This window comes from Myotis daubentonii, chromosome 17, assembly GCF_963259705.1.
Source record: "Myotis daubentonii chromosome 17, mMyoDau2.1, whole genome shotgun sequence".
In the NCBI taxonomy this organism is placed as follows: domain Eukaryota; kingdom Metazoa; phylum Chordata; class Mammalia; order Chiroptera; family Vespertilionidae; genus Myotis; species Myotis daubentonii.
In genome coordinates this window covers 6,809,262-6,822,161 of record NC_081856.1, presented here as the reverse complement: position 1 = coordinate 6,822,161, position 12,900 = coordinate 6,809,262, and the positions used below count along the sequence as shown (strand labels likewise).

General features: G+C 44.2%; 1 protein-coding gene across 1 annotated transcript in view; it reads left to right on the top strand.

Moving 5' to 3' along the window:
• Nucleotides 1-12,900, top strand: part of STMN2 (stathmin 2) — a 39,023-nt gene that overhangs the window by 11,919 nt on the left and 14,204 nt on the right. The window contains exons 2-3 of the mRNA XM_059672670.1: nucleotides 9,760-9,855; nucleotides 10,476-10,648. Of these exons, the coding sequence (XP_059528653.1) occupies nucleotides 9,760-9,855; nucleotides 10,476-10,648 (269 nt within the window). The remainder of the gene's footprint in view (nucleotides 1-9,759; nucleotides 9,856-10,475; nucleotides 10,649-12,900) is intronic.

The window sequence follows — 12,900 nt, the reverse complement described above, 5'->3', positions numbered from 1 at the left end:
GAATGTTCCTTAGATGCCTACAGTGGGCCAAGGAGATGGATTCTCAGAGTTTAGTATTATTTCTGAGTCTTTCACGAGAGTAACACCTTTTCAACCAACAGTGTTTCTGGTACCAATCAAAAAAATCTAAGATGTTAGCAGAATCTAATTGTTAGAATAAGAAAGATGTCCTGAGAAATCAAATTAGTGTTCACACACCTGGCACCTGACTTTCCAAAGGCTTAAGGGAGGACAGTTGACTAAGGAAATAAAAAAGCATTTGAACTTTGGTTTTGCCTCCAAAATATCAATTCACATACATGTATGGCACACAAACTAGGAATTACCTTTATGACAAATGAGATCAGTGATAGAAATATGTGCTTACATTTACAAGTACAAGAGAGTCCTTGTTCCAAGTTGATATTGTGGATGATAACAATCTAGATATAAAAAATACTCTGTTGTTTCACATTTTACGCCATCAAATACAGATAAGGTAGACACCCACTTTCTCAGAAATATGAGATGATGAGAACGGAGGAGCTTCGTCTTAAGGCATCGATACAGTTTAAATCCTCCCAAGGTCATAATATATTGCCCTCAGGAGGGAAGCTCAGCCTTAAAGAAAATTCAGACATATCTTCACTAAAAAAAAAAAAAAAAAAAGTCTAACAAGGTTTTGAAATGCCTTGCCAACACTCAAAGGAAGAGAGCAAAGAATGGCATCGCTTCTATCAACCGAAAACTTGGTTAAAAATCGTTTTAGTAGTAGAGCAAATAAAAGAAAATGAAATTCAGACTTCAGGATGAACACTTCTTTCTTAGTTTAGGACTAACATTAAAGAAATATTGAGTTAAGCAGCTTCGAAATTGGATTCCTTTCATCGAAATTTTTCTTTAAATGAAATTAAAAAAACACAGTTGCTCTGTATTGGTGATGCATTGCAGCAAGCTATATAACAACCTACTAAGAGAGGAGATGCAGGCAAATGGAAGTTGGGAGAGACGCTGGGCTTTCGGTCCTGCTGGCGTGGCTGAACAGAATAAACTAATTACCTAAGCCAACCGAGAGGGAAGATGTCCGTCTTGACAAACAACAAATAGCCAAAACTTACTAATAATTTAAACATATAAAGTGATGGAATTAAAGTAACTTAATAGTGCTCACCAATCCAAGTCAATCAGGTTTCATAAAAGTAGAAAAAATGCAATAACCAAATCAAACTAAAAATCCTTTATAATATACAGGGTTTGGCAAAAGTAGAGTTACAGTTGTTTGTATGGAGAATAATTAATAAGTAACACAGGAATAAACTCTGTGTTTTGTGTACTCACAACTGTAAACCTGCCTTTGCCCCATCCTGTATTTCCCCAAAGTCTGAGCAAACTCTACTGGTCTCAGGGATTCTCCTTTTATTTTATGGCTTCCGTATATTGAGAAATCTACCTGCACGAGAACACACAGTTACTTTTTAAATCTGAGTTTCTTTGTGCCATGTAATTATTTATTTCTGGTAAATCAAAACCCAATTTTTTTCAATGTCTTTTCTTCTCTGGAGCCGTTTGTTTCATTACAAAAATAAGCAAAGTGATATTTTGGCATGGGAAAAATAGCAACTCAACAAAACTACATCTATCGTAGCGTGAGCGTGAAGAACTTCCGTTTACCATTTCCTGGAAGACCTCTGATCCCATGTGTCCAGAAGGAACAGGAAGTGTGAAAGAAGGCAGGTGTGGGAAGCGTCCCCCGCACTTGGTTGTCTCCTACGTTTGAATCCTGCTGTGACGTGAGGACAGGAAACTCACAGTGGGACTCACAGGCAAAGACGTAACTTGCTTTGCATGTTGCTTTTTGTGCCTTGCAGAAAATTATGCTCATTAAAAGATTCTGGTATGTGCTCGGATGAATCCTATTTCAGAAAATGAGTCTTTACCTACCAAAGCCTGAGGAAGTCCCATTTGATTTCCAAACCAAAAAAAAAAAAAAAAAAGCCGTTTTCATGGCACGTCTAGGTTATCCTGAAGCATCACTTTCACGCTATTAACTGCCTCAAAAATGGACGCTGACAGTAATGACTTGTGGGAGCTGTGACATTACGATGCTGGACACTCGTTGCCAAGTCTCCGTCACTCTCACCTCCTCCCAGAGATACTCAGAAATAATATCCCTGCAATCATTTTTAAATTCTGAGTAGTTCTAAGCCTTGACAATATTTATATGTTTTATCTTTTTACTGTATATTTTTTCATTTTATTCTCCTTGAGACAAAGCAACTATAAGACATGTAGCTTAAGTAGGGCTCACAAAGTCCGGAGACTTGTTTTCATTCAGCAGAAAATGATTCCCTGACTGCTCTGCTTTTGCCCACTACACCAGTTACATCACTGCACAGTTTGTTTGTTTATTTTTTTTTAAATATATTTTTATTGGTTTCAGAGAGGAAGGGAGAGGAAAAGAGAGATGGAAACATCAGTGATGAAAGAGAATCACTGATCGGCTGCCCCCTGCACACCCCCCACTGGAGATCGAGCCCACAACCCGGGCATGTGCCCTGACCAGGAATTGAACTGTGACCTCCTGGTTCAAAGGTTGACACTCAACCACGGAGCCACGCCGGCCGGGCCCTGCACAGTTTTTGAATGGGTGACTGAAATGGACCTTCAATGAATGTGATGTGAAAATCTGATTTTTAGGACGCTATGGAGTCAATGTTCCGTAATGTGCATCTTGCAAAGTGTCATTGAATGAGGCTAGAATCTTCCCTAGGGTTTTGGACGTGCGCGAATCCTACCTGAGGCTTTCATGGCCTTTGTCTGAAATAGTTGCTGTCTATGCATTACTACATATCCTTTACTTCCTAAGGAAGCATGTGGGGAGAATGCTGTAAGCCTCGGACGACAGACTTACCCAGATAAGGATTCTGTCCTATGGCCTGGAACCGTATGAGTACTATTTGGCACAAACACCAAATTAAAATACTTCTCTCAGTCACAATTGGTGCTAGTAAGTATTTGTAAGTTGTACAATTTTGAAAGACACACACAGAATTACAGCAACAATACAGACCTCTTGGAATGCATAGAAACTTCCCACCATCAAGGAAATAGACGTTTATGCAAATTATTCAAGAAATGTGCTCTGAATTTTTAGCAGCACCAGGAAGGTGAGGTCCCAGGTCTTTCCTTAGCACAATTTTGATCACAAGGACTGATTCATGTCATCCAGTTTCTTTTCCTCTTCATGATGCTTTGCCAAGAATCAATCTAATTGAAATGTAAGAGCCTCATATACACTGAATGGCCAGATTATTATGACCACCTGACATTTGTAGGCAAATTAGCTATAATTTCACGCTGAAGTTGCTAGAGGGCCAGACCATTATAAACGTCTGAATAGCACAACATACCTAAGCATCGTTGCTGATCAAGTTCATCCTATCACGTTGATGGCGTATCCCAACGGAGATGACTTCTTCCAACAAGACAATGCGCCATGCCACGGTGCTCGTATTGTGCAGGAGTGGTTTCAAGAACAAGAGGGAGACTTTGCCTTGCTTAGGTGGCCCCCACCATCACCAGATCTCAATCCAATTGAGCATTTCTGGGACGAAGTTAAAAGAGCCATCAGGCAGCTGGTTCCACAACCATCAAATCTCACAGAACTGGACATGCTATTCCTCAGGCATGGTGTCAGATTCCTCGCATCACCTTCCAACATCTTGTGGAGTCAATGCCAAGAAGGATCGCCGCAGTATTGAAGGCAAAAGGTGGCCCAATGAAGTACTACTGATGGGGTGGTCATAATAATCTGGCCACTCAGTGTATTTCTGTAAAACCCAATAATGGGTTGTCCATCTTTGACCTTCTTAAAGGCCACTTTATTTGACTCGATATATATTCTACGGAAACAGGCTGCTGCTTCAGCCTATCAAATATTAATCTTCCAAAACCTTCCTGGTCATTACAGCTTAGGAGACCGTAATTCTTGTGGGAAAGGTGTGTAGGATGAATGCAAACTGGATCCTCATTTATACTAAACCCAATAGCATGACATCATTGTAGCAGAAATATCTATGACATTGCCTCATATCAGAGATCTGCTGGGATTTTTTAAAATCTGAGATTTATTTTTCATTTAAATCAGTTGAATCCTCAATTACATATTCATCAACCAAAGTTTTTTTTTAAGGCCCACATTCAAGCCAATCTAGTATGTGTTTTAAATGAAATCATTTTAGTCTATTGCATCTTTCAAGAAGAAAATCAGTGAAGGAGGTCCCAAAAATATAACTAAACGAGTTGACCGATTTGACTTTTAGGAAATAAACTGCCTCAGACTATTGGACCACAGAGCAATCAAACTACCAAACACATCACACACACACATGCACGCACCCACACCCACACATGCACGCACATGTGTGCACACGCACACATACTATAGATCAAAATCAAGTTAAAATGAGCATCAGGAGCTTGATTTGTAGCATGGAAACAAGGCAGCACAAAGAGCTGAGAAGCCCCTGGTTCCATCGATGTTAAGACTCGGACAATGGGAGGCAAGGAGGGTACAGTGAGGAGAGCGGTGGGAAAGTGGGTGGGTTCAAGGTCTAGTAATAATGGGTGGAGGTTCAGGTCTTCAGCACCAATTCGCGGAGAGCCTGGCTCTGCCACTGCCTGCGGTTCACTCGGGGGAGAGCCAGCCAGGCCCACAGCTACCTCCCCAGTGTGCCAGGGGCTAAAGGTACCTCCACCAGGAATGACAGCTTTTTTTCCCTGAGAAAAGGGGTGCCTTTAGTCCATGTTTATAAAAATGGGTAAGTTTCAAATAAGAAAATTTTTCAATGAAATCCCTCAGACGCCAGTGCGATCTGTGTGCTGTGAGACCAAGCGCAGGCGCCGTCTCCTGCGTTCACCCTCTTCTCTGACTGTGCCCTGCACTCTGCCCAGAGGCTTTCGGAAGAAGGCGGTCAGGTTGAATCAAACTAGGTATTGAAGCCAAGAACCTCCGGCCCTCGCTAGTCTCACAGGAAACATGAGAAAGGAAGAGAGAGAGAAGGCGCTAACAGACCTGGGCGCTCGCTCTGCGGGAGCCATCCAGGGCACACGTCCTCAGTCACGTCCAGGCCTCTGGGGACTGTCCTTATGGTCACGCACTCGAGTGTCCACTCAGACAGTATGAGATATTTCCTCCCAACGTAGCACCTTACGAACATTCCCAGAGCATTTCCTATTAGCTCTCACCTGGTAACAGGAAATCTAACCCAGATAGCCACACCCTACTCTGCAGTAGCCAAATCTGAGGAGACAAATAAAATTTTGCCCAGAATGAATACACGGAAAGTATTTTATGACACTACTGATTCCAAATCAAGTAACAACGAGATGGTAGGGATGAGAGCTCATGTTGGTGCGTGCGTTCTCACACAAGCCAAGTGAAGTAGAAAGTTTACAATGTTTATTTATTTGGCCTTTCAAAATAATGGGGCAGGGCATATTGTCATGAATAATATATTTGTTGAAACACAACATCTATAAAATTAAGAGGTAGTTGAAAGTTGGAGCAAAGGGCTCAGAACTTATGATGTAGGCTTAGAAGATTGGGGGAAATAACTATAAATGTGTGTGTCTATTTCATATTTTACCAAGTAAGCAACACATCTCATTTTAATCTATCCCACGATCTAATCTGATGATTAAGTCTCAAGAACAATTATATTGTTCTCCACTACTCTGTTCCTCAAAGAAAAAAACACCACTCTCCACATTTATATACACACAGGGAAAAGAAACAGAAAAATTTCAGGTAACTGCCTGCCAACATATATCACTCTTCAAACACCTGAATAACTGGTGCAAAAGTGTTTTCCTAAAATACCTGGCTAACACCACTTTCTCTATCTCCTTGACTGTGACATAAGCATGTAAGGATATACTTACCCATATAATAAGAATATACACTCAGGACTCTCGCTGGTTTTTCTCAGTGGTTAGACCATCAGCCTGTGAACTGAAGGGTTCAGGGTTCAATTCTGGTCATGGGCATGTACCTCGGTGCAGACTCAATCCCGGGCCCTGGTCAGGATGCATGCGCAAGGCAACCAATCAATGTGTCTTTCTCACATCAATGTTTCTCTATCTCTGCCTCTACCTCTCCCTTCCACTCTTTCTGGAAATCAATGGAAAAATATCCTCCGGGTGAGGATATGTATATTACATATTATATATATGCATCATGTGGCTGAATTTTAAATGTGTGTGTATATATATATATATATATATGTGTGTGTGTGTGTGTGTATATATATATATTATATACACTTAGTATATAATATATATATATACACTACATATATATGTAATACATAATATTTTTTTCAGAGTCCTTGCTCAGCAACTCTTCCTGAGTTTTCTCACCATCTGCACCAAGTAAAATCCACAAGTTCAAAAAAAGGCTTCTTTCTTTCTATAAATCTCTATACTTACTTGTGCCAATTAAACAACAGACGCCAAAGGAAAATGGGAAGATAAAACGTCTTGGATTCTTTATTTTAAACATCAGTAATCCTAATATACCAACAAATAAAAAGTAATCCTTTCTGGTTAGAAGCCATATGCAGACGGTGAAGGTGTGTGTTACAAATCTGAGCAGATTGTTGGAGGAAGTGAATAGTTACGCTCAAACCGAACTCCACTCTGATCTGTCGCACGCTGTGCAAGTTCCTCCACTTCTCTGAGTGTTTGCTTCATCTGTGAGTCTAGACTAGTATAGTGCCTCTCCCCTGGCTGTGTTGAGATGACTAAATGAGAAAATGCATGCAAACGGCTTAGCCTGCTACGTTGTTTGATCTCAGCGAATGGCGGCTGTTACCAGTATCCGCAGTTCATGTAGCCTTTCGGAAGAGTGGCAAAACTACCACTGTCCGTACCTCACTAGGCTGCGTGGATATTGCTGTAGAACCATTAGGCATCATGTGGGCTGAATTGTAAATGAAGTCACTGGAGAAATACACCTACTTGCAAACATTAGTAGTTAATCGCAAGTGCAACCAACTATGAAGAAGATTACATGGCGCTGCCGGTCACCTCCCACATCCCGGCAAATGCGCATCCAGCTCTGCTCGCATGCGTTGGGGTGCTGTGAACAGAGTGATACAGGCTGACTTTCAAAAACCGATAACAACAGTTGTCAATTCAAAGTATGAAATATCAATAGTGAGATATTATTAGCGGGTTTCTAATAGCCTTTGCAATTGCTTGGGATTTTTTTTATTGTGCATACAAAAGTTTATCCAACTTATGTGCATTTCAGCACCTCAACACATGCCCTACTTTCTGCAAGAACAACTCGCTCATGGGACTTCGTTTTCAGGACACTTTCTCTGGCAAGCTGCCATTGACCACCACCCGCGAGGCCCCCTCCTCTCTGCCCTGGGCCCTCACTCAGATGTTATTTCCTATCAAGGTGCTTTTTTCACACAGTCTCTTGCATTTCCTGTCCTTTGCCCCGGCACTACCATTTCCAACGCCAACCATGGTGCCTTCAAATTCATCCAGCCGTTTCTTAAGCGTGTCTCCCAGCAGCAGGTCTTTCCGGCATAAAGTGGCCAAATAAATGTAAGGAGGGGCTTTTGTCAGGTACCTGCCCCACTTTGGAAAGGTTTAGTGGCTCCCTGTTACTAGGAGGAATGTCATGGCCAGACTTGGACAGTGAGAGGGGATGTTACTGATGGGCTTAAACCATCCCACTGCCACCTCTGCTTCTCAAAGTTTCTCACAGAAATATTCCTAAGGGTTGATGCAAAACCAAACTCCTAAGCTTATGTTTCTTTTAAGATTACACTTAAAATTCATGATAGTCTAACATTCTTAGATAAAATCTATCCATGCTTGTTTCCAGGCAAATATGATGTCGTAAGTCACAATCAGTTTCCATGAGCAAAATTTCCAAGTATCTTACCGGAAACCTGGCTCCCAGGAAGACTTCCTACCATGGTAGCACAGCCTGTGGCCACGCTGTCTCCAGGGGCACAGAGGTCCCCATTCACAGATACCAGGAAGTGGGTGATACTTCCTGGAGTTTTCAACCTTCTGAGAACCCAGAGTCCATGAAAGTCTCCCATGGACTCTTTAGAGCCCAACTCAATGTCCTTCCCTCCATTTTCTCTGGCTGCTGTATGAAATACAAAACACCCAGTTCCATTTGAATTTCAGAAAAGCTAAGGAAGATTGTTCGTAGGTCTCATGCAATATTTGGATTAAACTTGACTCGGTGTCCTATATGTGTAGTTGCTAACTCTAGCAACCTGACTGTGAAACCATTCCTGCCCCCCGCCCCGCCCTCCTCTGACCAGGCAGGCCCGGCTCTCTGAGCACAGTGAACCTCATCCTGAAAACTGAGCTGGAGTAGGCCTGTTGGCGACCTTGACGTAGCGTTACTGCATTTCATCCAGAGGCCCAGCTTTGTCGTTGGCCTCAGATGACTGCCCTCGGTGGGTCAGTTGACTAAATGCTCCCTTGGGACCTTCCCAATCTAGCATTCGTAGCTCTAACGCGCCCGGTGCTGTGTCTGTTTCTCGCTGGCCAAAGAAGGCACACCTGCCGCTAGAGCACAACGGTATCTTCCGCGCCTTTGCATCTCCCCAACATGCTCGCTCTCCCTTGGGCCACAGTGGTGATCAGAAGACCCTGCCAAGAGGCATGTGCTACCCGGGAAGTTCAACACATTATTCCAAGTTAGGGCACCATATGCCTATCAATTTTCTCCCATTTTTCTTAATGTATTCATCTCACTAATTAAAGAATCAACATCTGGCCGTCACTGTCCTGGTGACCACGAACAGTGGTAAAATGCCCTCGAGGTCGCCTGGGCAGGGCACCCCTTGGAGGAGAAAGGGGGGAAATGAACTGGAAAGGGGAGATAAGGAGGAAGGAGGTGCCCATCTGAGCTCCTGCAGCCACCTGGCGAGGTGGGCACCCACACTGGGTTCCACAGTGAGCAAAGGAGATCCATGCTGGGTCTCAGGCCAGGTTTTCGGTGTGTGTTGAAAGAGGGAGACGTAAGGAAGTGCCCTTGGGGGTGACGAGAAAGCAGCAGCCTGGGTCCCTGGAGGATGTATCTGCTCACTAGCTATCCCGGTGCGTTCTCTGCCGTCTCCAATGAAGGCCTTCAGGCTGAGCCAGCTCAGGGCACCTCCTGAGTCTCACGTACACGCCACAGGCCTGCGTGGGTGCTGCACTGTCCCCATCTCTGCTCGTTTCTGCTCCTGCTTCCTCCAGATCTTTCCCGTTGCTCCCTCCTGTCCTGCCAGATCTCACTCCTCCACCTTCCTTCCTGTAATCCCCGTCCTCCACCGTCTTACCTGACTGGCTGGAACACGCCATTTATGTCCTGTGTAAGAACATGCACTTCAGAGTTCGGGCTTAACCTTTCATCCGTTTATGTTTCGTGAAAGAGAGCAGAGCGGGGTCCCGGGCGGTATATGGAGAAGGCTATTACTACTGAACTTAAATGAAGCATTCAGAGGAAAACGGGCCCTGGCCAGTGTGGCTCCGTTGGTTGGTCGGCATCCCGAACACCAAAATGTTGCCGGTTCGATTCCCAGCGGTCAGGGCACAGGCCTGGGTTGTGGCTCAACTCCCGGCTGCTCACTGTCCCACTCCCACATCGATGTTTCTCTGTCTCCCGTTCTTTTCCTCTCTCTAAAAATCAATAAAAATGTTTTTTAAAAGAGGAAGCTGAGGGAGGGGAGAGTCTAACTGAGCCCTTTGTTCCAGCCTACAAGGAGAAAATGAAGGAGCTGTCCATGCTCTCGCTCATCTGCTCCTGCTTCTACCCCGAGCCCCGCAACATCAGCATCTACACTTACGACGGTGAGTTCACGCCAGGAGGGCTGCCCCTGGGAGGGCGGGGTCCTGTCCTTTCTCCCTCCCAGCTCCTCGTCTGATCAGATCTGTGGCTGGTGGAGCTCGCTCCTCGCGTGCTGGGTCCAGCTATCAGGCCTTACTGCTTGTCTATGGCTCAAAACAGTCCGGACGTGGGGCCGCTAACAGGGCTGTTTGTGGGAATGGAGGACTTTGTTATTTCTCATCATTTAGCCTGGAAGTGCCTCCGGCCTGCTAATTTCCACACAAAACCATCGAAGTCTGTGCTACTTGTTTTTCATGTGAAGCCCATATTTATGCAAAAAAAAAAATCAAGTTTAGATTAAAAACAATTCAGGCTGTTTTCTCCTAAGAATGTCTGCCATTACTCAACGCCCTATGTTGAGTTCCCCAACAGCGTAAATGTTTATTCTCTTAAAATATATCCATAATCGCACGGCAGAAAGAGGTCCTGTATTTCCCACACAAGGTGGAGCAAGGGTCCTACGCAGCTCTGTATCCCTATCTGACAGCACAGGCGGGCTGCTCTCAATCGCCGGGACTCGGGTGATTAAAACAGGCCCAGCTTCCAGCTCTGTGCTCACCATCCGCACACATTCCTTCCTCAGACATGGAAGTGAAGCAGATCAACAAACGTGCCTCCGGCCAGGCTTTCGAGCTGATCTTAAAGCCACCGTCTCCCATCTCAGAAGCCCCGCGAACTTTAGCTTCTCCCAAGAAGAAAGACCTGTCCCTGGAGGAGATCCAGAAGAAACTGGAGGCCGCCGAGGAGAGAAGAAAGGTAACTTTCCCGAACATTTTTAAAAATGTATGCTTAGTTATGGTTGACATACGTTAGAATAGTTTCTCTCTCTCTCTCTCTCTCTCTCTCTCTCTCTCTCTCTCTCTCTCTCTCTCTCTCCCTCCCTCCCCCTTTCCCTCTCTCCAGACACACACACACACACACACACACACACACACACACACACACACACCCCTGGCTGAGGTTCCAGAGGACGGCACCTGGAAACGTGAGGGCCCTCAGTGGGCCTGGAGTCAGCCTACTTCTAGTAAAGGTTGCTGCTTGTAGACTAGCTAGAGCCTGAGGTCTCAGACACTGAACAGCTCCACGCCCTGGTGCCCTGCCCCCACCGTGGGCCCCTCACCCCAAGGGAGAAGGCACAGCCTCAGGTAACTTTACTCCAGGGCTGGTGGTGGGAGGCGTGCAGGTCCGTGCTCCTCCCTCAGGTCTGCGTCCCATCCCCAGTGTAGTTTGCGGTTTTCCTTGGAACTAGGAACCACCCCTCCTCCCTCTGAGATTTTTCCTGCCAGATGCTCCCCGGGGATGAGTGCCAGGCGCTGGCCCTGCCCGCCCCGGCTGAGCTGCCTGCCATGAACTTGCTCCTCTCACGGGCAGGATCTGCCCTGGGATCTATGAGTGTCTTCCTGTGCTCATTTTTTCTCCTTTTCCACTGGTTTGTGTTAGAGACCTTTTCTTTTGCCAAATTTTAATTCTTCACAATCAGATGACCAAGAAAAGCCAAGGGTATTAAAAATGGAGGGCACTCAGAAACCCCAAGGACTTTGCACACAGCGGCAGTTCTGTCTGCATGTATCTGTACCAACGATGTGAATGTGGGCATCCATCCCATGAAGATACCTTTAATCAACCCAAGTGGAATTACTTTAGCTAATTCATACCTACATTGTATTTTCCACGGACTTTATCATCATATGTTTCTAGGATTATTTCGTCACTAAGAATATGCTCTATGCCCAATCTTGTGATTTGAATAGAAACTCTGCATTTATAATAATTTTCAATTTTATTAAGATGTTGTCTATAAAAAGCCAACCCAGTAAACACATCTATGTGACATGTATAAAGAGAATGAAGACAGTCCTTCTAAAAACTGAAATTTCTAACAGGGAGTGCAGGACAAGCACTTGTCTGTGTGTGTGTGTGTGTGCGCGCGTGTGCACATATGCATATGTGTGTACATATACATACAGATATATACATATGTATGTAGTATCAACTAACAAGCCTCAAAGATTAGAAGTCCTCAGGGTAACTTTTCTGAACCAGAAAATACTGTCTGTTTAAGTGAGAAACAACACGATCTCCCTGTGGTTGAAAACCGTCTTGCTGTGTCCTGTAACACGCTGATCGCGATTTCACTTTCCACTGCAGGGTGATGTTCTCGAATGTCTGAGGAGGACTTCTTTATTTCTTACGTATATATTTATTGAATTTGCCCACGTACTGTTGCTCTAAGTCAGAATTTTAAAAGGAGGAAACTAGCTACTAACCTGAATATACGTATAGAGCGTTGCTTTAAAAATATTTGTTCGCTTTGGGGGTTGTTAATTATAGCTTTCCTTGCATAGCCGAGCTAAGTTAATTTCATCTGTGACCATCCACCAAGACTTGGCTGCTGACAGATAGTAATAACGACTGTAACAGCAGCGAGTGGGCCGCATGCAGGCAGTTAAGTCCTCCCCATGCACTGGCATCAGAGGACACGGGTATCGGTCCTAGGTTCACATAGGCAGGTTCTGGACTTGGTTAGAATACAAACTCAGTGACTGAGCTAAAATGGAAACTTAGAGATGAAAACTCAGCATCATGGTTCAGGGTGTTGCTGGCATTTCTAGATTGGGCATTTAATTGGAAGGAAATCCTAAAAGGAAGAGGAAGAACAACACAAAGATGATCAATGTTAACTGGGAGTTTTCATAAAACTCCGTGAGTTAACTACTTGCTGGTTCTGGTAAAATTCCTGCCCCGTAACAACAATAACTTATCAGCAATGAGACATTCATACAATTGAATTGAACTGGAAACTGGCCACGTGGCTAACAGACATCGACACGTATAACCATCTGCATTATGACTCCCAAGAAAAACGTTTTTTGGAACCCTTTAAAATCAGTATTCCTCCGCATTTTTGCTATGACTTCATGTTACAGTTTTCAAGGCAAAAATCATTATCTAGATTATGTCCTGGCAGTAGGGCTTTAATTAGAAGAAAATACAACTAATTAACAGAA